A 24,777-nucleotide genomic window follows, 5' to 3' on the forward strand; every position below is an offset into this window, starting at 1 on the left:
ATTTGTCCATGTCTAATGCGTGCTTTTAGCGCCTCTCACTCGGCCGTATTCCTCGCCAGTGTGACCCCGGCCTTAGTGCTCACATCTTCTTGCATAAGAGAATTGGAACACAGGAGTATGGGGCCATGTTCTGTGACGGACAGCGCTTGTAGCAGCCGTGTCACTGGGCTCAGTGTGAGCATGGAGCCAGTGCTGCTCCGGCCGTTACTGACACGTCCCTCCCTCTGGTGTCTGCACTCCTCAGACGTGCCATGTCTTCTCTTCTAGCCACAGCGCGCAGGACAATAGCACACGAACGAGCCGCCCATGGCCGCGCTTTTCCCGCGTCTCCTGCCGTGAGCGCGCAGGCCGTGAAGGAGCCGCCCGTGAGCGCGCGCCTCAGCAGAGGACGTCCTGGCCCGCCCCCGGGCCGGAGTCGCGCTCGGGGCGTTCCTTATATAGGCGGCTGCTCGGCGCTGCTGTCCCACCCCAGCTCCTGTCCTGTGTCCCGGCGCCCGTCACCCACCACTCCGCAGCCATGTATCGCTATCTGGGGGAGCTCGTGTCCCGGGGCGGCGGTGCTCTGGCCTCCGCTGCAGACACTGCTCTGCCGGCCGCTGCCTCCCCGCTCCTCCGCCGGTACAGTCAGGCCGTAGATCAGGAGGACGACCCCAACTTCTTCAAGATGGTGGAGGGGTTCTTCGACCGGGGCGCGGGCATTGTGGAGGACAAGCTGGTGGAGGACCTGAGGACCCGGGAGACGGAGGAGCAGAAGAGGAAGCGGGTGAAGGGCATCCTGCGGATCATCAAGCCCTGCAACCACGTCCTGAGCGTCAGCTTCCCCATCAAGAGGGACAACGGCGACTGGGAGGTGGTGGAGGGCTACCGGGCCCAGCACAGCCAGCACCGCACGCCCTGCAAGGGAGGTGAGTCCCCGGCGGCGCAGCTGCTGCACCACCTCCTGCGGGTGACACGAGGCAGGCTGGGAGAAGCGCTCCAGCGAAGTTTGTGTCTTTGTGTAAGTTTCCACCCCACCCCCATCATGGCCATTCATGAGATGCTAGTGTGGGGGCTTCCCTTCTCACGGTGTATAGCCATGGCCTGGAATGGTGGGGTCGGTGCTGGGCATCAGATCCGCAGCTGTCACGGTCGTCCTCTTCTATAGGGGGCAGACGTCACGCTGGCTCTGAGAATGTGAAGGGTGACTGAAGGTTTGTCCCTTCCAGTTCTCTGCCAGTGACTACACTGAGGCACCAGATCTTGTCAGCTGTAAAAAGAAGCCCACCAAACCCCTTTCCCTGTAGCAGCTTTGGGTTTAGTCGCGCTGCTCTCTTGTACGGAGCTGACGCTCGGGGTGGGGGGATGTGGCGCTGTGTTGAGGTCTGGGGTACTGTGCCTCCTCCATGGAGCTTCATCCTACTGTCCACAAACAGGACTGGGGTGGTTGGGCTCACAGTCGGTACTGCGCTGTCAAATGTTGGCGCTATGGAAGTGTCAGAATAGGTGTTCCTCGTGGGCAGGCAGCGGTGTAGAGTTTGCCGGGGGTAAGGCATACTGTGAGGTGGGGTACCGGCCCTTTGGCCGGATCGGGAGGATGTGGGGTGGTACGGAGCTGCTCCGCACAATGGGCTCAGCCATGACTTTCCTGAACTAAACCTGTATGACCGGAAAGATAGCGACAATGTCATGTAGGTCTGCACAGGACCCTGGGGAGCTGGAGGTTTCGGTAAACTGCAGAGCGGAAAGACCTGTTGGGCCATTCAGAAGAATTGTAGAAACCCTATGATATAAACAAATTACCCATCACAAAGCCCGACCTGCTACGTGTGAGGTGGGGGGCTGAACCGAGAATGAGGGATTGTCACCGCTGCGGAGAGGGCTTTCTCATCATTTTGCACTTTCATTGCATCTAAAACCTCAGCAGGATGGGTGTTGGCTGGAGATTTGTCGGTTTCCAGCAAACTAGTGATGGCTGATTACCTCTTCAAGTGCCGCCATATCAACCATCACTTTAGTCTGTAACCGTAGGAACACATAGGGCTGCACGTGTGCTGTGAACACTTGGGTGCTGCTAATGTAGACTTGCTCCATACATACAGGTCGGTTATCATGGAGTATGGTGCAGGCGGGAGGGAGTGTGACGTAAAGGGGTTCTGGACAATCCCATTCTCAAGTTTTTCTCCTTGTAAAATAAAATGTATATTCTGCTCCCGCAGCAGCACTATTCCAGCAATGCCGGGGCTTGAATGACCGGGTTATGCCACGTGGGTCCTGTAGCCATTCTGTGGCCGCTGCACTTTTATTTCTTCTGATTGTCCCAGCCAAGAGCGCAGCTGCCCAACACTGGCCACAGAATGGCTGCAGAACCCACGTGGCACACCTGGTGCCAATATTGCTGGAACAGCATTGGTGTGGGAGGGGAGTGTGGTGTGCATTTTAACTTTTACAAGGGGGATGACTTTAGGTGTTGCTCAAGTTGGGGTGGTGGGACAGATTCCTAAATATTTCACACTCGTTTGTGTGGGAAGGGTATCACTACAATGCAATAAAACAGCCCACCGCCTTAGAACACTGGCCGAGTCTTGTCCCAGAATATTCGGGCAGGCTTGTGGAAGGATGACATGACCGTTCATGGGATAGCCACACATTCCTACTGCCCTGCGTTCTGCGACAGGGTTTGGTCGGTGTAATAAGTCTGCAGCTATTTTAATGTTCCATACTGATTACCTCTTCATACAAGAGTGAAATGTCTGCTGGCATCTGACTTCTTTCTGTTCCCATAGAAAACACCTTTTAAACAAAAAGGAAAGCGGTGAACTCCCAGACCTCGGCGCAAAAACTATTTTGAAAATTTACACAAGTCTGTAGTAAAAGGGAGTCTAGATTGAGAGCCCCGATGGGGACAGTATTGATGCCTGTAAAGTGCTACAGAATGTGATTGCTCTGCATAGGCACCAATGTGAGGTTGGCCAACATAATGAAACCAAACTGAGCTGCTATTGGTCATTGTGGGAGGGCGATGTTTCCTCCCTGCTGTCAGCCACACTTCTGATGAACACAAACTAGTCATGTGGGCAGTCAGGTCTTCGAGATTTTAGTCTAGCGGAATCTGTAATATGCAGTGTGAGACTGACTCCTGGATTGTGTACCTGTGCTCCCATCCTGTAGAATAGCAGAGTATTGCTGTACTCTTCCACTGCAAGTTACACCAGTCTATTATCTATGTTCTGTCTTGATTCTGATGCTTGGGGACAGTCTTTATCTATAGCTGGCACTCCTTTCTCCCGCTTCTCAACATGACCGTTGTAGGGCCTTGAGGCCATTAAACAAGTCAGGCTTCTCCATGTGCAGGCTGCCAAACTGGCCTTAGCAAGACTAAAGGCCATCAGAGCTCCTGTGAAAGATTAGATCTGCAACTATTCTTCAGAAGATGGGAACTAGAACTCGTGTCACCTATCCTAAGTAGCAATCCGAAATCTGTATCGACACGTTAACGAGCCTTGCTCTAGGACTTTGCAATGATGAGGGCCAAAACGCCCTTAAACCTGTATCTGTAAATAGTGTCTGGTTTGTCACTTCTAAGCCGTGTGGAAAGGCTCTTTAAAGGGTGGATGTTGATTTGTAGGATTACACCTTCCAATAGGTGGCACTGGAGTTCCCCTCCTCCTCCTGCCTGAAGAGGCTATTTGCAGGCAGTTTGACCCTGGGCAGTCGGATAGTAGGGTGACCTCTAGTGGCCAGCACTATGGAGAAACCTCTTTTAAGTTTAGACCAGATGTGTAGAAGTTATTTTTTTGCAGTCCTACCTTCTTATAGTTGTGTAATTCACAACGCAGTGTAGTAATGACGAGTTAGCACAAAGTTGGGATATCTACAGTGATGACCCTGCTACCTTTCTACTCACCAAATACTGCATGTATGGCTGTTTTTCCACCAGGAATGTAGTGGAGGTCTGTTTCTAGTATAAGGGAGTAGCAAAACTTAGTTTGGTTTATGTTGAGTGGAAAATGTTAGTGGTTGAAAGTAATTGGCAGTGAGTCAGTGATTCATAGACTTTCCGCTGTCTTTTCCTGTGAGATGTTTGCAGCTTGTGTAATGGTTACTCTTGGTAACGTTGGACGCTTCACTTTTCTTTTGGAACGATCGTGTTCTTCTAATCCTGACGCTCTAGGTTAATTTACTACACTGACACATGGAGCGTGAAAGTGGTTGTGGTTTTCTGGTTGTCATCATTTTTTTTTTTTTTTTTTTTTTTTTTTATAAAGCAAACAAAGCTGCTAACCTCTTAACTTTACATGATCACTCTTCTCTCTCTCAGGTATTCGTTACAGCACAGAAGTGAGTGTGGATGAAGTGAAGGCCCTGGCCTCTTTAATGACATACAAATGTGCCGTTGTAGGTAAGTTGGCCTTTTAATAAGATGATGGCTTATAGGGGTGGTCTTAATCTAAACTGTTTTCCCTAACTACACTAACTGGTGGTCTGTTTTTTTTTTTTTTCCTACTTTCCTGTTTGATGACGCTTACTTTGAGAATCCCAGTGTCAGCCACCTTTAATTTCAAGGGCTGCACTAGTCCCTGCACAATGAATGTGTGACGTGAACAAACAGTGCGCTCCCTCGCCAGCTCACATCAGTAGTAATGGGCCTGCAACAGAGTGCACTGTCAGTGTGCGTCGTAAGACAAATACCCGGTTTGCCGGGACTAGCGGTGCCCTTGAAAGTGGCTTCACTGCTGCAGCCCCTACCGCATAATGAAGGCTTCTTCTGATTGTCTCTGCATGCACTGGGATTGCTGTAATATTTTTAGCTCCAAAAGATGAATGTGGTTATTTCCCATGAACAACCATTCATTCTTGGAAAAAAATCAACATTTATTCAAATCCAATCATGTCACCGCACACGCTGGCCCTGCATACCAGCTTTTCTTCAGTTCCTCTAGAATTATACAGTTTTGTGACATTGTGTCATTAAGCAGTCTGAACCTCAGAATAGAAATGCAGGGGGACGTCGGCAATTGCCCATTTCACTACCCCCGCCCCCCACCCCCCTTACTGACTGTAACTGGGGCTTATTTTTAGACTAGAGATTATGTATCAAACATTCTCCAAAAATCCTGTAAAATCATGCTACAGTTTTGGTGAAGCGTGGTAGGAAAAAAGGCTATTAGCTGGTGTAATTAAGAATATTTCATTAAAGTATATTAGAAAATGGCTTTAGATTATGGGATTAAATAGGCATTTAGGATGAGAATTTTTATTTAGGAGCACCCCTTTAACCCCTTAATGACAGCCAAAACATCTTTTTACTGACCTGCGATTAAGAGAATATCATCCCCCCCCCCCATACAGGTGACAATCCAGCAGCCGGTCCACTACACTATAGCTGACTATTTGCTGCATCAGCCATGATCAGTGTTGGCACCGTCCATATCTGTTAAACCCCTTAGATGCTGCTGTCCATAGTGACTACATCATATCAGTGAGTAAACTGTGTGGCTTCTCCCTCTTTAGCCCCCAACAGCTCCCATAGATCACGATTGTGTGGTCCTGATGTCTGCTGGCTATAGTGAGCTGTTCAAAAATTAGCGACGTTTAGTTCGTAATCCTAACCTGTTATGCCAATTTGCATTAATTCTGAAAATCACCTAAAGGGTTAATAAACTACCCGACCACAGTTTTCAATGTCGAGGGGTGCCTTTTTTAAAATGGTATAACTTTTGGTAGTGTTCCAGTATCTAGGACCCCCACAGTCACTTCAAACTTGGATAGGCCCCTAAAAAAAAAAAAACCCCACAAATTTCTTAAATTTCCTTGAAAAAATAAAAAATTGCTGCTCCATCTTTAAACCTTTTTAAAATGCTAACAAAATAAAATACCACTTTGCAGATGGCGCTGATGTAAAGCAGACATGAGGGAAATGTTATTTATTAATGTTTTCTATGGTATGACTGAATGATTATCCCTTTAATCAAGATAAAGTTTGAAAAATGCAATCTTTTAACATTTGTCAAATTTCTGATAGGTTTTGCGCTATAAACTATAATGTGCACCGAGAAAACAATCTTGATCAATGGGAAATGTTGAATTGTTCCGAAGTTACCACATAAAGTGACACTGGCCAGATTTTAAATATTTGACTCACTAAGGGGTTAAATGGTGGCAGTGTGTGTATTTCTCCTTTTGTTTGTGTGACTAGTATAATGTATACTAGGTATGGACTGGGGCTGAAATTCAGCCCTGGCATTTGAAATCATACAGGCCCTTGTTGTCCCCTCCCCCAAGCACCGGATGGGGTATATTACTAATATTACCCTGGATGAAGGTTTACTACATGACCAATATTTCTAATGAAACCCGTGACCTGCTCTGGGGTAAGCGATGGAGTCAGTGACTTTGTGCTCCGTCACAACGCTTAACAGTATGGGTGTCTTGAGAACAAATTCTGTTAACAATGTAGCAGACAAGGCGGCCCATGATCAGACAGGCCCTTCTGGTATTTACCAGAATTGCTAGATGGCCAGTCCAGCCCTGGTGTATACTCATACCTGCTCTGCAGATTCCATATCCTTTTTTGCCAGCCTGCTCATCCACCAGCATATATCTGTTCTCACCTGAATGAATTGGATAGAAGGATTTGGCACGCTGCATTGTGTACTGCTAAACCACCACTTGATTTAATATATTTTTTTCAAGCGAGCTTATTGTATGATACTAAATGCTAGAAAACTTAAAGCATTCAGTGCCCCGCTGCTCCAACACTGCCATTGTGATGGATCACATTTGTCCTACAGGGGTCGGCTATCATTCACAAATGCTGTTATTTGAAGCAAAGGGGAATTGTGGCGCTCCCCAATAATTGTACAGCACACACTAATTCACAACCTGCATCTGTGTTAGTTATAGGGGCGCCATACGCCATAAAGTAGTTTTGATGCTTAACATTTTGTTAAACTTGTATGTAATCTTCGTTTCTGTATAATGCAACTTTTTCAGATGTGCCTTTTGGAGGAGCCAAAGCTGGAGTGAAAATAAATACTAGAAATTACTCAGTAAGTGGATTATAGATTATATTAAAGTGTGTATGTGTATATATATTATAATTTATTTTTTTTAATATATACATATGGTTATTTATCTCTTATTAAACAGGATGCAGAACTCGAAAAAATTACGAGAAGATTTACTATAGAACTTGCCAAAAAAGGCTTCATTGGTAAGTTGGCACATAAATGGCAATGTGCAATAAACCTAAGGCGATTGGCCACTACTGAACACTCAGGCTTAATCAATTAATTTCCCCTTAGGAAAACAAACTGTATATTCACCTCCTGCAGCAGCACTGTTCCAGGAATGCCTGCTCTGCTGTTCTTGGTGGGTGACAGCACGCTGTCATGACCTCTGGCAGCTTTTACTATTTTATCAGAGTGGACTTCTGCTCTGATGGAAAATTGAGCTGCAACTAATCAGTGACTGGTGATTGGCAGCAGCAGTCACGTGACCCATCAAGCATAGTGGCGTTGCTTTGGGAGGTGAATATATAAATTGTTTAATCACTTCTGAGCCCCATATGAGATAAAAAAACGAAGTGTTCAGCAGTTGGATAACCCCTTAAGTCCAATGACGGACTCAGTCCATCATTAGACGCCTCCCCCCTATTTGGTGCAGGCTCCAGCGATAATCCCACACCTTTTCTGGGAGATGACGTGTGCCAGGAACAGCTGCGGGGGGGAAACGAGATTCACCCCCGGCTGTCAACATATTAAATGCCGCTGTCAAACTCTGACAGCGGCATTTAACATGCACACGCAGGAAGCGTGTCCTTTCCTCCTCGCATCGGTGCCTGTGTCACATGACTGCGGGTCGCCTTCAGGTTGACATGACAACCCGGGGTCAAGAGAAGATCCCTGTGGTTGTCATTGCTGCATCGCTATAGCAAGTGAGCACTTCTGATGCATGGAGCTGCAGTCCTGCTCTGTGTCAGTCGATTGGACAAGTGCAGCTTCAAGTCTCCCAAGGAGACTATTGAAGCATGCAAAAAGTTTAAAAAAAAAAAAAAAAGTTTTAAATTTAAAAAAAGTTCAAATCGCCCAATTCAAAATATAACAATAAAAATATCAAATAGACACATTTGCTTTCGCCGTATTCAAAATTGCCCAATCAATATAAAAAAATTGATTAAATCTGTAAACTGCGTGGCGAGAAAAACATCGAAACCCTAGAATTACGTTGTATTTTTGTCTCTGCAACATTGCAATAATGTGTGATCAAAAGACCATATCTGCACCAAAATGGTATCAATAAAAACGTCCGCTCGCACGCAAAAAATAAGCTCACCTAACCCGAGATCACGACAAATGGAGATGCTATGCTGTCTATGAACTTGTAATTACCTGGCGAATCATAATGGCAGGTCAATTTTACAACTTTGTAAAGCTTGTAAAAAGCCAAACACACAAGTGTGGCATTGCACTTTTCTTTTGCAATTTCACAGCACTTGGAACTTTTTTCTCTATGTTCTGTTACACAACATGGTAAAACCAATGGTGTTGTTCAAAAGTACAACTTGTCCTTCAAAAAAAAAAAAAGCCCTCACATGGCCATATTGATCTCCTCTGGGAAGAAGGGGAGGGGAAAAATGAAAATGCAAAACCAAAAATACCTCTGGTCGTTAAGGGGTTAACGTTGCATTTGGAAACACAAAAATTTTGTGTGAAAGTGTAAACCTTTAAGTGTTCCTGTAAATCACTAGTGTATGGATCAAAAGGCAACCATAAATGCCACCTGTAACCTGCGGCAAAATATTTACCAATACAAATGTTTGTTGTAAAATTCATACTCCTCTGCAAAATAGTTGAGACCCACACTGACCCAAAAAAAACTGCAGTGAAGTTGTTAGGCTAGTTTCACATTGGCGTTTGGAGGCGCAGTGGACGCTCGCTGTGAAGCTCCACCCCCTGCCACGCCTCCGGTAAGCTCCGCCTATGGGCGCATGCCGCTGCATGCGGCCTGCGTACCCTATCTTTAGCATTTGGTACGCAGGCCATACGCAGGTATGCCTTTGCCGCCGCATGTGTCGTTTTGACTGTGCGGCGACCTGCGCCAAACGCAATGTTTTGCATTTTGGTGCGCTCACCGCACCGTCAAAACGACGCATGCGGTGGCAAAAGCATACCTGCACATGGCCTGCATACCCAATGCTAAAGATAGGGTACGCAGGCGGCATGCGCTCATAGGCGGAGCTGACCGGAGGAGGCGTGGCAGGGGGTGGAGCTTCACAGCGAGCGTCCACTGCGCCTCCAAACGCCAATGTGAAACTAGCCTTACACTTCCACGATGACTTCTGTTACTTTGATCAAGCACGGCTCTTTGATCTTGGCAAAAAAAATAAAGTGAATTAAAGGTTTATTCCCATCTTCCAAGGTCCTACCCCAATATGTAATGAGTGTAATATTACCTGTGTGACTGGCGTTGTATGTCTGCCCTATTTGTGCGTTTTTGCTACTAGACAGCCAACCCCTTCCTCATTTGCCAGGTGAGTACGTGGCTGTTCTCTTCAGTAGTGCGCCTGTGCTGCTCCAGCCTTTATCAGTGGGGGCTGCTGCATCCTGTCAGTGCATTGGTCATCTGACAAGGTTTTGGTGAAGCTATTTTCTTATGGTATGTTTTTCTGAATTTCTCCATGTTAGCTTGGTGTAATATTAGCAAATGCATCCAATTAGAAGTGTAGTTTAGTTTCTTATTCGCTATATCTTTACCTCATATGCAGGCATTTCAGGACCTTAAATATCCATGGTTATGACAACTGTTATAGTGACAGTGGTAATAACCATGGATATTTAAGGTCCTGAAATGCCTGCATATGAGGTAAAGATATAGCGAATAAGAAACTAAACTACATTTCTAATTGGAGGTATTTGCTAATATTACACCTCCTACATATTGGGGTTGGATCTTGGGAGATGGGAATACTCCTTAAGTTGTGTTTTCTAATTATCCTTGCTCATGTGAGAATGCATTTAAAAAACCTTCTTAAGGGGAACCTGTCACCAGGTTTGGCTGCTACGAGTTACGGCCACCAAAATCAATTAATGTGAACACAAACATGAACTGTCATCCAGCACACACAACAAGGGCAGTTTCACACGTCAGTGTCTCCGGTACGTGTAGTGACAGTTTTCTCACGTACCGGAGACACTGACACATGTAGACACATTCTAATGAATGTGTCCATGCAGATGTCAGCTTGTTTTCATGGTCCGTGTGCAAAACACGCTGACATGTCCGTTTTTGTGCAACAGCACGGATCACACGGACCCATACAAGTCAATGGGTCCGTGTAAACACGGATGCTGTCCATGTTTAAAAGTCAAAGGGTTAACATTGAAAATAATTTTTCAAAAACACGGACGGCACACGGATGGTACACACGGACATACGGATAGCACACGGATTGCATATGTATGGACATGGATAGCTCCAGTACTGGAATTATCTGGACGTGTGAAACTGCCCTCAGAGTAATTGAGTTAGTTTAAAAAGTAGTTTTTTATTAATGACTATTAAAAAAAAAAAAAAAAAAAAAAGTGAACCAATTTATGAAAGTCATATACAAGATGCCTCAAGAGATAGGGAAAAGCTACCAAAGCACAAAATAAATGGTATAGATACTTCAAATAAACCAATAATTGGACCAGCCAATATAAATCAATGGTACCCACTGCAGGAATTAGTTTTAAATATAACTACAGGCTTTTTACATGATCCAGCATATATTAAAGTGGGAAAGGTACTAGTGCCTTAATCTAAAGTCCAATATAACTGCCTAACAACCAATCCCATATAAAGATCATAAATATAGAACATATTATGCATTTACCTATATTTGTGCCATGTCCAAACAGGTCGAGTAAAGTGCTGGGAGTGTTTCCCCCACGGAAACGTTGCCATCGCTTTACTTAACCTGTGTGGACCCGGCACAAATATAGGTAAATGCAACTGTAGACTTCTGAATCGCGATTCAGTATTGCCAGTGCGGTCACTGCATGTATGTGATTCACATGCTTGCAGCCACATGCCGACTAGACGCACTCGGCCTCCCAATAGAAGTGAGAGAAGCTGGAGAAGTCTAGTTGGCGTGAGACTACTGCTATACAAATCACAATACCGGGAAATCTTGAATCACAGTTCAGAAGTCTACAGTTACGTAGGGACTGAAGACTTATCTTGCCTGGACAACCCCTTTAAACACTGGCGAGCATGACCAGTTTCATTGAGCATGTCAGACACGCCTTCCTATACCTACTGGCCTTCTACTGATTCAGGAAGGTGAAAATGGTGGCGCTTTGATAACCAAAGCAAATGAGCAAGATGTGATACAAAATGCTGATCCTTTTTAATCCTGTCATTTTTAGTGTTTTCACTTTTGGTGACTGTTATAAAATGTACTTTTTTTTTTTTTTTTTTTTTCTATGTAGGGCCTGGTATCGATGTTCCCGCTCCTGATATGAGTACTGGAGAGAGGGAGATGTCGTGGATTGCTGACACGTATGCTAACACAATTGGATACACGGTAAGTTATTCATTTAACTTTTTTTTTTTTACCTAAAGGATATTGTAGCGTTCTCTAGCATATTATAATATTGCAGTGATTCCAGTTCTTCTATTTCAGAGTAGGGGAGTGGCACATTTCAGGTGACTTTGAATAAGGTCGAAGGAGATTCGCTCAAAAAATAAATAAAACACACTTGAAATCTAGTGCCACGAATTAGAAGTAGCAATCCTAAGTCAATGTCGACCCTATAACGAACTTGTGACATTAAGGATAAAAGCCAAACTAGAATCTGGAAGCCGTGTGGCATGGCTCACTATGTGGTCAATATTGCTACTTCTAATGGATTGCACTAGGTTTGAACTCCTCTTTGAAGAGGCACTTTGCATTTTTCCCAGAGGAGCATTGCATGGCGTAGAAGTCTCCTTACACTGGCATGTCACAGAGAGACACTACCCCTTATGATGTGGATTTTACTTCTTGTTGCTTATACAGCAGCATCTTATCCCATACTGCTTTTACAGAGCTTGCAATTATCCCTATTGAGATGTAGTTGAATTTCCATCTCTCACTCATACATACCAATTAACCTATGGGCATCTTTGTCCTTGGACCTGAGCAACATTACTGTTCACCGTTTCAGCCAAAATGTAAAAATTACCAAATTGTGTGTTTTTAACTGGGCTGTATATTGACCAAAATGGCAGTACCCATATATATCAAAGTAAAACTGATAGAATGTCAGCCTGCAGAGCAGTACAATGTGCTGATCTTTGCCCTTTCTCACTACTGCATTTTGCCTGGGTATCTTAAAGTAATCCTGTAGTTGTGATTAACCAACTTTCAGACCATCTATAGACTCTAAACATCCAGGCAGTCAGATTATTGCTCTGCAGTGATGTTCTAACATGTCCGTCAAAGTAAGCTGCTGCACAAAGTGCCGGTTGTAGGACTAGGCAAGACATCCCATAGAGAAGGCAGAGATGGAGTACCATCTCTGCTTTTTTGGTTGCTGTAATACATGGCACTGGAAAGGCTAACAGCGCTTCCTACTCCAGACCCACCGGCAATGTAATCTTTGGGTGGTTGAAGGGAGCAGAAGTCTGGGATAAGGTCTACCATGCAGCTAATGGGTTGAAAATCAGATATTCCCTGTAACTGGGGCCAGTATATTAGTCAGTTACAGGGCATATCAGATTTTAAAAAAAAGTGTTTAAAAGTTGAAATGCTTCAAATATTTTCTCTAACCTTACAGGGCACTATGTATCAAATGATCAACCCCTTACTAACATCGGACGTACTAATACGCCAAAGTCAGTATCCCCCCGCTTTGATGTGGGCTCTGGCGAGGAGTCTACCTCAAAGCCGGGACATGTCAGCTGTTTTGAAAGCTGACACATGCCTACAATACCTGCAGGTGGAATCGTGATCCTCCTGCTGCTATTAACTAGTTAAATGCTGCTGTCAAACTCACATCGGCATTTAACAAGCGCATCCAGCTGGAAATGTGCGCATCAGTGGCCTGCATCATGTGATCGCAGGTCACTGGTGTGTAGGCAGGACAACCAGAGGTCGTCTTGAAAGTGAAAACCATAAAAATTAAGCCACACGTGACAAATAGACATTATCTGAATTATCTAAATGGGAAAATTTTGAAGCTCAAAAATCCCAAACTGTATCTAGTCTAGAATGGGAGGAAATGACCTGCTCTTGAACTGGTTAAACTTGATCTAATGGTGAACTAAGCTTTTTGATTTCTCCTAATTCTGTTAGGATATTAATGCACATGCTTGCGTAACTGGAAAACCCATCAGCCAAGGAGGCATTCATGGACGTATCTCTGCGACAGGACGTGGTGTCTTTCATGGCATTGAGAACTTTATAAATGAGGCATCATACATGAGTCTGTTGGGAATGACCCCTGGGTTTGGTGATAAAACTTTTGTTATTCAGGTAAATACTTAAACTTGTAAATTATTAGTAGATTAAAAATAAATGGCTTGTGGTGATTGTTGGCAATCTGACTGTGACATGCTTTGGTTTTTTTCTACAGGGTTTTGGTAATGTAGGTCTACATTCAATGCGCTATCTTCATCGCTTTGGTGCCAAATGTGTTGGCATTGGTGAAATAGATGGAACGATCTGGAATCCAGATGGCATTGACCCCAAAGAGCTTGAAGACTATAAGCTGGTTAGTGTCCCCTTGTTGGATGTTAAAGGGATTATCCGGGGTGCACACACTGGCTACACTTCTATAGGTTTTCTAATCAGTAGTTTTACATGTGGCTGCACATATCGGCTAATTAGTGAGGGTGCCAGTTGTTGCACTGTCACCAATGTATAGGTTCTAAATCTGTTAGTCCCAAGCAACAACTCCTGATCTTGTATCTACTCGTAATCCTGTGTGTTTGCATTAACAATGCAGTGTGCGATTATAGCAGAAGTGTCAGCAATGTTGACCTTTCTGATCTAGCAAACCTCACTATATACATTGTGGCTGTAGGCTGTTTGTGGACCGCTCTGTGTATATGGCGGCTGAATTTCCAATCACGAGGCAGTGCCGGCAGCGATGGTGAAGCACAAATGCAATGTTAACCCACTGGATGCCACGGTCAGTTGTGACCATGTGATCTAGGCAGATATAAATGTCGGGGCTCCCTCTGTTGCACTCTGGCACCCAACATGATTGTGGGTTTCCAAGGGTTGAACAAAGGACCCCCACCTTCCAAGGCATAGCCTGAAAGACTTGGCTGATATCCTTTTAAAGGGGTTTTCTGGTTTCTGAAAAGCTTGGTCTCCAAATGCAGGTTTTTTTTTTTTTTTTTTTTTTCCTCCTTTCACCCAAGTAGACCCAGTAATGACGTGGTTGGTGGCAGATTGCTATAATGCTTTACAATTTCAGCAATTTGCCTCCATCTTATCAACGTGACAGAATAAAGCAGAGGGCACCATTAACCCTAGCTTTCTGTAGAACATTGCATGACTTATTACCACAGGGTGGCAGTGTAATCAAGGCTGTGGATTTGCTTCTTGCCTTCCTTGTTAAATGGTGCTCCTCCCACACTGAATGTCATCGGTAGATGTGAGATGCATCTTTCTTTTGGCTTGACAACTCCTTGTTAGAATTCAGCTGAGCTGGCGATCGGCTGTAGGCAGGCCACTGAAGAACCTGGTTCTTTGTCACCAGGATAGGTGCAGACCTCTTTCTGTAGTCCTAATTTAAGAGGTTAATATGAGGTGTAGTGTCTGTATGATGGGTGACCATGTAACTCCTGAGGTCAGTGCTTGAGGGCAGTAGATTGTCTTTATATTCTTCATGCTGGTTATTGCTAGTTAAAAACTTGTAAATCTTTGCAAATCAAATAATTGTTATTCTACCAGCAACACGGGACAATTGTTGGATTCCCCAAAGCCCAGCCGTATGATGGAAACATTCTGGAAGCAGACTGTGACATCCTCATCCCAGCAGCCAGTGAGAAGCAGCTGACCAAGTCTAATGCCCACAGAATTAAAGCAAAGGTGCAGTGATGCCAGTCCACTACTGACTCCTAACTCGGAGCGGCTCTCATCTTTACTAAGTTGTTGTTTTGCTTTAAATTATTAGATTATCGCAGAGGGAGCCAATGGCCCTACAACTCCTGAAGCCGATAAAATCTTCCTTGAGAGAAATATTATGGTGATTCCAGTAAGTATGTGACAAGAAACGCTTCATGAACATCTCACTGTTGGCTTTGCAATGTGTCTGACCGTACAGAGTTTATGGCATTTAGTAAGATGAAAGAATCTATACCTTCATATAATCATGAAAGGCACGGTGTGCTCAGCTGTGGAGCCAATCCTGTGGTAGTGGGAGGCATTTCCTGCGTTTAGTTGGGAACATGCATGCATAGCCTATAGATCCAAGCAGTAGTGAGACTACTACAAGGGGGGCTTCAGTAAGTCCCTGGCTGTCATGTCTACCCATGCACACCATTGGATACCAAAATTAGGAGTGAAGAGCACCTTAAAGTGAACCTGTCGTCAGGATTGCGCTTGTAAACTACCGACGCTGTCAGGTCGGTGCCGTTATACTGATTAGGCAAGGGTCACACATGCGAGAAACTCACACGATTCTTGTGCGAGTCTCTCGCATGAACACCCGGCATTTGGACCGGAGTGTGTGGCAGCATGAATTTCTATGAAGCTGCACGCTCCGAATGCTGGAGGCAATGCCGGGTGTTCATGCGGGAGACTCGCACGAGAATGGTGAGTTTCTCGCATGTGACCCCGGCCTTAAGGCCCTTTTACATTTAGCGATGCACCAGCGATCCGACCCGGTCAGGATCGCTAGTGAGCTGTCACATAGGCAGACTTCACAGCGATGCAGCAGCGACGCAGCGCACGATACTCACCTTTCACACACAGCGATCCTGGCGTCCTCCCGCCCACCTCCACGCGTCGCTTGTCACAGCAGGAAGCTGACGACGAGAAATGGAGCCAGACATTCTCGCGCGATCAGCAGCGGGGGAGCCGGTCAGAGGTAAGTATCACACATAGCATTATCGCTAGCGATATCGCTATAACGTCACAAAATCGGTGACTTTATAGCGATATCACTATGTGTAAAACCCCCTTTAGAATGAACCTGGGTTGATGAAATCCATCTTGTGGTTGTTTAATCTCTATTTTCAGTTAATGATATGCTCGTGCTCCTGGGCGGCCTGTGAGGGGGGGTCTTCATGTGGTACTCTGCTTACATATGCATCTGTATGTGACCTGCTCCCTATTTTACATACTGAATATAATAGTGTTGATATTACTGTTAACCATGTTCCATATCAAGAATATTATCAATACCTGCAATATTGTGGCTATTGTGAGGCTTAGAAAAAAAATTGAATCTAGAAAACTGGCAGCGGCCGAACTCTTACCGATCTGTTACTGTGCAAGCATCGCCATTTTGTTGAAGGAACAAAAATTTGGCTTCAGCAAACTGTCGGCGACGCGTGTGCAGTAGCATCTACCTTTGACGATACATGCTACTGCACAAGTGCTGCTGCCATTTTGCTGAAGCCTTTTTTTTTTTTTTTTTTTTTTTTTCCCCAACAAAATGGTGCCCCGAACCTGACAGCCAGCCTCATCGTAGAGCCAGTGTCAGTCAAAACTGGGGATGCGGTCACAGTGGCTGCTCTGTATACGTGGTGACTGAAATGGCGGAGCCCCAATATGACTGAATGCTGGTGGGGAGAATAAAGATGCTTTTCTCCCCGCTGCATGCAGGCGCCGGACAGTATAATACGGTCCTTGTGCAGGTTACTCCCATATCTGCAGGTTAACAGTGGTCTTTCTGGTGACGGGTTCCTTTTTAATGCGACAACTACATGAACACTATATGCATGGAGTGACTGAAGTTTGCTCTCCTGTCGCTGTTGGATCACAGCACTATATGATTGTGCGATGGCGGTCATGGCCAATGCTGCCTTGTAACGCTAGTCTTGGCAGTTAAGCTGGTTTACGGATTGAAGCAATTTGCCCCTTAATGGATAGCCATTGGAAAGCTTTTTTTTTATTTCCCCTCTCACAGGACTTGTATCTGAATGCTGGAGGTGTTACCGTGTCTTACTTTGAGTGGCTGAAGAATCTTAATCATGTGAGCTATGGAAGGCTGACCTTCAAATATGAGCGGGATTCCAACTACCACTTGCTCAGTACGTATTTCTAATCCATATTTAGTCTGACCATTAGAGGGTGTCGTGCACATTAACAAAGTTTTCTGTTTAATTTTTAGTGTCTGTCCAGGAAAGCTTGGAGAGAAAGTTTGGAAAACATGGTGGATCCATTCCTGTGGTGCCTACTGCCGAGTTCCAGGCTAGAATATCTGTAAGTGCCTCCTTGTGCACATGTGGCAATGATATCACTGACACACTGCAGTGATCCATAAGGGAAACTAAGACGTGTTGTGCAATAATAAAAAAAAAAAAAAAATGTAGTACCAGAAACTTTGATGGTAATACTTTCATGTCCAAAAATGACAAAAGTATTCTAGGAGTGATTATTGGCTAACCTTAAGAATATTTGCAGCTTTTTAGAGCAGGTTTACAGATTGCAAATAGAATTCTTTTGCTTGTCCAATAAAGGCATCACACGTCTAGAACACTTTTGTTGTGTTTTGGGCATAAAAGTATTTACATAGATATATCTAGTAAATTTAAATATTTTCACTCAAATTCATATGAGACAGGTTTCTGCATAACTTGTGTTTAAACCCTTTCGGTTTCTGGGATTTTTAGGACCGCTCACTGCATGCACTCTAATACAAAGTTGTCTGTCACTGATCGGAACTCCCACTGGACCAAAAATCCTAGAAAGAGGTTTAAATCATGAAATCGCTGGTTATCCTGAGTTTTCTCACAAATAACTGTATATATGTCTACCTGGCTTCCCCTGCAGATGAGGCTGCATTTTCATGGTGACCGGTTCCCTTTTAACCCCTTTCCTACAATAGACGTACTATTCTGTCCATGTGACCTGGGACCTTAGTCTCAAGGACGGAATAGTACGTCTAGCGCGATCAGCGTTGATCACGGGAGGAGCGCCGCTGATTGCGGCTGGGTGTCAGCTGATTATCACAGCTGACACCCGGCACTGTCGGGCGGTCACGGACCGCCCCCGACACATCGCGATCAAACATGATCGCAGTGTACTGGCGGCATAGGAGAGAAGCGTGCAGGGAGGGGGCTCCCTCCGTGCTTCCCTGAGACCCCCGGAGCAGCGCGATGTGCTGCGCTGCTCTGGGGGCCTCCTTCCTTGCAGGTCCCCGGATCCAATATGGCGGCGGGGGCCTGCAGGGAGCTGTCTTCCTCACTGCCTGCAGAGGGCAGGCATGAGGAAGCCTTCTGCGCTGCCTGTGTCAGATCGCTAATTTGTCACAGCTATCTGTAATGTGACAGATCAGCGATCTGTCACATGACAGTGATGTCCCCCCTGGGACAATGTAATAAAGTTTAAAAAAAAAAGTGTAAAAATTTATAAAAAATCGCTAAATTTAAAAAAAAAAAAAATATATATTCTCTAATTCATTTTTTCAAAATAAAAAAAGTACACATTTGGTATCGCCGCGTCCGAAACGACCCGCCCTATAAAACTGTCCCACTAGTTAAACCCTTTATTGAACCCCTTAAAAAATAAAAATAAACAACGAAGCAAAAAATGGTTATCATAACGCCGAACAAAAAGTGCAATAACGCGCAATCAAAAAGACGGATATAAATAACCATGGTACCGCTGAAAACGTCATCTTGTCCCGCAAAAAACGAGCCGCCACACAGCGTCATCAGCGGGAAAAATAAGTTATAGCTTGCAGAATAAAGTGATGCAAAAATAATTTTTTATATAATTTTTATTGCAGAAAAGCGCCAAAACATAAAAAAAACATAAATGAGGTATCGCTGTAACCGTACTAACCGAGGAATAAAACCGCTTTATCAATTTTACCGCACGCGGAACGGTGTAAACGCACCCCTCAAAAGAAATTCTTGAAATGCTGGTTTTTGTTCATTCTGCGTCCCAAAAATCGGAATAAAAAGCGATCAAAAAATGTCACGTGCCCGAAAATGGTACCAATAAAAATGTCAACTCATCCTGCAAAAAATAAGACCTCACATGTCTCGGTGGGTCAAAATATGGAAAAATTATAGCTCTCAATATGTGGTGCTGTAAAAACTATTTTTACAATAAAAAGCGTCTTTTAGAGTATGACAGCTGCCAAACATAAAAACCGCCATAAATGGTAAATCAAACCCCCCTTTATCACCCCCTTAATTAGGGAAAAATAATAAAATAAAAAAAAATGTATTTCCATTTTCCGGTTGGAGTTAGAATTGGGGGGGGTTTCCACTGTTTTGGCACATCAGGGGCTTTCCAAACGCGACATGGTGTCCGATCTCAATTCCAGCCAAAAACATCAAATGGCGCTGCTTCCCTTCTAAGCTTTGCCATGCGCACAAGTAGTGGTTTACCCCACATATGGGGTATCAGCATACTCAGGACATATTGCACAATAACGTTTGGGGTCCTGTTACCCTTGGGAAAATAAAAATTGGGAGTGGAAAAAATGATTTTTTTAATTGTACGGCTGTACATTATAAACTTCTGTGAAGCCCTTGGGGGTTCAAAGTGCTCACCACATATCTAGAGAAGTTCCTTGGGGGGGTCTAGTTTCCAAAATGGGGTCACTTGTTGGGGTTTTCCACTGTTTAGCTACATCAGGGGCTCTCCAAACTTGACAGGGCTTCTGATCTGAATTTCAACCAATTTTGCAGTGAAAAAGTCAAACGGCGCTCCTTCCCTTCTGAGCTCTGCCATGCGCCGAAACAGTGGTCCCCCCACATATCGGGTATCCGCGTACTCAGGACAAATTGTGCAATAACTTTTCCTGTCGAATTTCTCCTGTTACCCTTGGTGTAAAAAAAAAAAAAAAAAAAAAAAAATTGGACCTGAAGTAATGTTTTTGTGAAAAAAGTAAAATGTTCATTTTTTTTAAACATTCAAAAAATTCTTGTGAAGCACCTGAAGGGTTAATAAACTTCTTGAATGTGGGTTTGAGCACCTTGAGGGGTGCTGTTTTTAGAATGGTGTTATTTTTGGGTATTTTCTATCATATAAACCCCTCAAAGTGACTTCAAATGTGACGTGGTCCCTAAAAAAAAAAAAAAAAATGGTGTTGCAAAACTGAGAAATCACTGGTCAACTTTTAACCCTTATAACTTCCTAACAAAAATAAAATTTTGGTTCCCAAATTGTGCTGATGTAATGTAATGTAAACATGTGGGAAATGTTACTTAAGTATTTTGAGTGCCGTATCTCTGATTTAAGAGCATAAAAATTCAAAGTTGGAAAATTGCGGAATTTTCGAACGTGAGTTATATGAATGAAATTTTACCAGCGACATGAAGTATAATATGTCTCGAGAAAACAATTTCAGAATCACCGGGATCCATGGAAGCGTTCCAGAGTTATTACCTCATAAAGGGACAGTGGTCAGAATTGTAGAAATTGGCCTGGGCATTAACATGCAAACCACCCTTGGGAGTAAAGGGGTTAAACTGCTTGCTTTTGAGGCTGAATGACAGTACAGTACAGCAGCCTTAAGATATCTACAAACATGAAATAGAGATGCATACACCCATTCATACAGCTAAATCAGATCTCATACATTGCACTGGAAAAGAAACTCCCTGAAATGGTGTCTGCAAATTGAGATTCTGGTTTCCTTAATCCTAAGCCACATGGCAAAGCTTGTTAAAGGGAACCTGTCAGCAGGATTGTGCTGAGTAACCTACAGACAGTGTCAGGTCGGCGCCGTTATACTGATTACAATCCCTGGGTCATGAAATCAGTCTTGTGGTTGTTTAATCTTTTCAGTTTTGAGTCAGTGATATGCTTGTTCTCTGGGGTGGCCTGTGGGGGTCTTTATGTGGTGCTCTAATGAGCTATTGATGATGCACACTGCTGACAGGTCACTGATCCTTCACTGACCTGCCCCCTAGTTTGCCTTATGATTATCTGTACATACTGGAGAAAAAAAAAACTCTTCTGCAGGCAGGTGACAATAATGTGGTTATTGCAATAACATAATTCATCCTTAAATTTAACATGCTGTTTTTCTGTTCAGGGTGCTTCTGAAAAAGATATTGTTCACTCTGGCCTGGCTTATACCATGGAGCGGTCTGCAAGAGTAAGTTGAAAAATAATGTAGTAATGCTTAAATTCCCCAAGGAAAAAGGTTGCAGTGGGAGCCTTACTGTCCAGAGACTAAAACGCGCAGGGGCGAGATGGGTGCGATCTTGTGACCTAAAGCCTTTCTTTGTCGCACACTGAAGGCTGTCAGACCGTGTGACCACTCCTTCTGGCTGTGGGACTGTGCTGTGTATTGTAGTCAGTGGATATTAACCCCTTAATGACCGTCAATACGCCTATAACGACTGCAGTTTAGGGTACGTAAACCACAACTCCGTTAATTAACGGTGCTGAGGAATAAGGGTATAGTGCCCCCCAGAGTCAGATTCTTGTAGGGTCTCGGCTACCGGGGGTAGCTGAGACCCCAGAGAACATGATTCAGGTTGGTTTTTACCGACCCCGGTGTTGCGATCGCCATTATTAATGGTATAACGGTGACCGTAAAAATAGTCAGCTTTTTCCATTTTAATTTCTCTGTGATCACACATCAGAGGAGAGAGAAATGGAAACCCTGGTCCTGCCCCGGTACCTCCTGGTGTCACTGGACCCTCCTGCATTCCACCACGGCCATCGGCATCGTCTTCCGGGAAGAAAATGGCGGGCACATGTGCAGTACGCCTGCTGAGACCTGCTGGCCAGCACCTGGCAACATTAAAAGATTTTTCCGATTGGTTAATTTTGATCACACTGACAGACCATATCACAGTGATCAGAATAAAAAAAATAGTAAATCAAACCCCCCCCCTTTATCACCCCCTTAGTTAGGGAAAAATAATAAAATAAAAAAATGTATTTCCATTTTCCCATTAGTTCCACTCTAACCCAAAAGAGGGGGTTGGGCTGGAGTTAGAATTGGGGGGGGGGGGGGGTTAAAATAAGACATGTAGGAAATGTTGTTCAATTATTTTGTGTGACATCTGATTTTTTTTTTTTTTTTTTTTTTTTAGGCCATAAAAATTAAGAGTTTAAAAATTGCTAAATTACATTTTTTTTTGCCATATTTTTTTCATTAATAAATGCAAGTCATATTGAAGAATTTTTCCCACTGACATGAAATACAATATGTCACGAAAAAACAATCTCAAACATCGGGATCCATTAAAGCATTCCAGAGTTATAACCTGTGACCGTGGTCAGAATTGTAGAAATTGGCCTGGTCATTAAGTAACATACTGGCTCTGTCACTAAGTGGTTAAACTGCTGCTACTACTTCCTCGGTGCATCATCATCACAATCTTCAAATAGACTGCATGTGAAAAACTTTACTGGCATAATTTACTGTGGGCATCAGGGGGGGCGCTATAAATGTAGTAAGCCGACTGACTGTAGCATTGCTGCTGGATGTAATGGTTACACTTTCCTCCTTTTTCTTTCAGCAAATCATGCGCACTGCGATGAAGTACAACCTCGGCTTGGACCTGAGAACTGCTGCCTATGTAAATGCCATTGAGAAAGTATTCAAGGTGTACAATGAGGCCGGCCTGACCTTCACATAAACCAAGCGGCCCCCTGGATTCTCCTCCACCCCCTCCATATCAGAAAGATGTCATACACAAGTTTACATATAACCTCAAGACTTCATTTGTTTTCCACCTCGCTCATCTTAGAGGATCCTACATCTAAATGCTTCCGCCCATGTATTTCTTTTTTTTTTATACATATTTTTTTTCTTAAACTTTACACCACTGGTGTAGACCTGATAAATGACACTTGCAAAGATGCTGTAGACCCTTGATAGTATTGCCATGGTCATTGGCTTTAGGGTTATGTTGGTTGCTCACATTATTGGACCCTCTGAGACACATCACTGCTTTGACAGCCATTTAAAAAATGGGTTTATTCAGTTTTAATCATTTTAATTTTACCAGGCCATTGTGTATTTGTGACAAAGTAAAGTCTTTACCAAGAGGGGACTGCAGATGTGGATATCTTGGTCTCTGCAAAGCCCTTAAATCAGTGCATTTGTTAGGGAATATTGGGAAAGGCCCTACGTAGAGTGTTTCAGGGGAGTCTTTCAATGACTTATTTGCACATTAATCTCTGCTGGCCTCCTTTAACCTATGCTGCTGAAATCTCCTCCCCCCCCCCCCCCCCATTATTCTGTTCAATGTGTAAGGTTCATATTTTACTATGGGGATTACTTCCTGTAAATAGGCACTTAGACTATACTATAAGTCCAACATATTACATTTTTTTTTTTTTTTTACCTTGTCATTTGCTTTAGGTGATTGTTTCTGGATTACCAGTTAAAGTTTTTTTTTGTTTTTTTTTTTTTGTTTTTTTTTATATTGCCATTAACAATTTTAATGGTTTTTAGTCTATTTTTTCACTAAGCAACCTTGTTTTGCATTAGTAGCAGATAACAGCGATTTGTCTTAATCTTCCATCGATGTCTGGAACAATTTGCCTAAGTATATTGTACTTTGTGTTCTTTCCTTTTTTTTTTTTTCTCAAGCCTTACATTAACAAAGGTTTTTTTTTTTATCAAACTGCCACTGTAGTTCCAAAGAGATTTGTCAGAGTATAGAAATTTGTAACCGCATGACAAATGATCAAATACTATATTAAAATTCCTCCTTTACAAAAACGTTTGTTTTTTTTTTAATTGTTTCATTACTCTGCATTTATGAATGAAGGAGACTAGAGACCAAAAAAGTAACTGGTGATTATTGGAAAAGTGCTATATATGGGATCTGGAAATCGTTGTATTTTACAGCTGGCTCACACTGCCATTCGCTCATGTGAAAGAATTGGTCCAATTATACTAATGACGCTCGGCTCAGTCACCTTAATGTGATCCGATCCTCACTCATGAGAGAATGGTATCACAGATGCGGAGAGGACTGAGAACTTAATGTCCATTGTCTGAGCATACATCAGACTGCACTATGACATCCAAATGCAGTCTGATGTCTCACACGCACCCATAGACTTGTATTGGTGCACATGGTCTAAATTTCAGATGCACGTGTAGCTTTTGTTTTCTCATGCCGAATCGGAGATCTGCACAGATCTGGTCACAGGCTCCTCCAGCAGTCGCCATTGTATGATCTGGAGAACTGAGATTGTGACTTGCCCTGGTAATGAATTCTGCAGCCAGCAATAGAATGTGTACTACAGTGGATAAAGGAGGCAAACAATGAAAAAATGTTAATGAAAACCAATTGCATGCATTTAACCAAAAAAAAGGACCACTTTTAAAGGGTCAATATTAACTTTTAGGATTGCTTCCTGAATCCTACATAGCACTAGAGTTCCTGTCCTTGCTTTCTGAAGATTCTACTTGCAGTTATATTCCCGGGAGAGCATTACATGGCCTATAAGTTTGCCTATGCCATCTGGGTGCTCTTGACAAGGAGATTCCCCCCCCCCCTTCCTTGGACCTCATTGTCTTCTCTCCAAAGAAGCACTGCAGCACGTCCACCACTTGGTGTCTCCCTTCTATTTAAATTTGTTCTCTGCCTATTGTCAAGTGTAAGCAAAAGGCTTCCTGGAGTTGGGTCTTGGTCACTGGATACTCCAGGCACACATGT

General features: G+C 43.7%; 1 protein-coding gene across 1 annotated transcript; it reads left to right on the forward strand.

Moving 5' to 3' along the window:
* Nucleotides 1–428: 428 nt before the first annotated feature.
* LOC141088682 (glutamate dehydrogenase, mitochondrial) lies at nucleotides 429–23,831 on the forward strand. Its single transcript, XM_073574854.1, has 13 exons — nucleotides 429–905; nucleotides 4,298–4,378; nucleotides 6,973–7,028; nucleotides 7,129–7,192; nucleotides 11,454–11,548; nucleotides 13,301–13,480; nucleotides 13,581–13,718; nucleotides 14,909–15,046; nucleotides 15,132–15,212; nucleotides 17,091–17,214; nucleotides 17,295–17,386; nucleotides 21,180–21,242; nucleotides 22,621–23,831. Exons 1-13 carry the CDS (start codon nucleotides 518–520, stop codon nucleotides 22,738–22,740), a joined length of 1,620 nt encoding a protein of 539 aa, XP_073430955.1. The 5' UTR covers nucleotides 429–517; the 3' UTR covers nucleotides 22,741–23,831.
* Nucleotides 23,832–24,777: the final 946 nt, after the last annotated feature.

The sequence above is a fragment of the Dendrobates tinctorius genome, unplaced genomic scaffold (genome assembly GCF_039654945.1).
Source record: "Dendrobates tinctorius isolate UK_male_01 unplaced genomic scaffold, ASM3965494v1 ptg000040l, whole genome shotgun sequence".
NCBI lineage: Eukaryota > Metazoa > Chordata > Amphibia > Anura > Dendrobatidae > Dendrobates > Dendrobates tinctorius.

Excerpts from the sequence above, each read along its gene's own strand:
- LOC141088682 (XM_073574854.1), top strand. The coding sequence starts at position 518 with ATGTATCGCTATCTGGGGGAGCTCGTGTCCCGGGGCGGCGGTGCTCTG. Across the intron at positions 4,379-6,972 it reads ATACAAATGTGCCGTTGTAG|ATGTGCCTTTTGGAGGAGCC; the intron begins GTAAGTTGGCCT and ends CAACTTTTTCAG. Across the intron at positions 15,213-17,090 it reads GAAATATTATGGTGATTCCA|GACTTGTATCTGAATGCTGG; the intron begins GTAAGTATGTGA and ends CCCCTCTCACAG.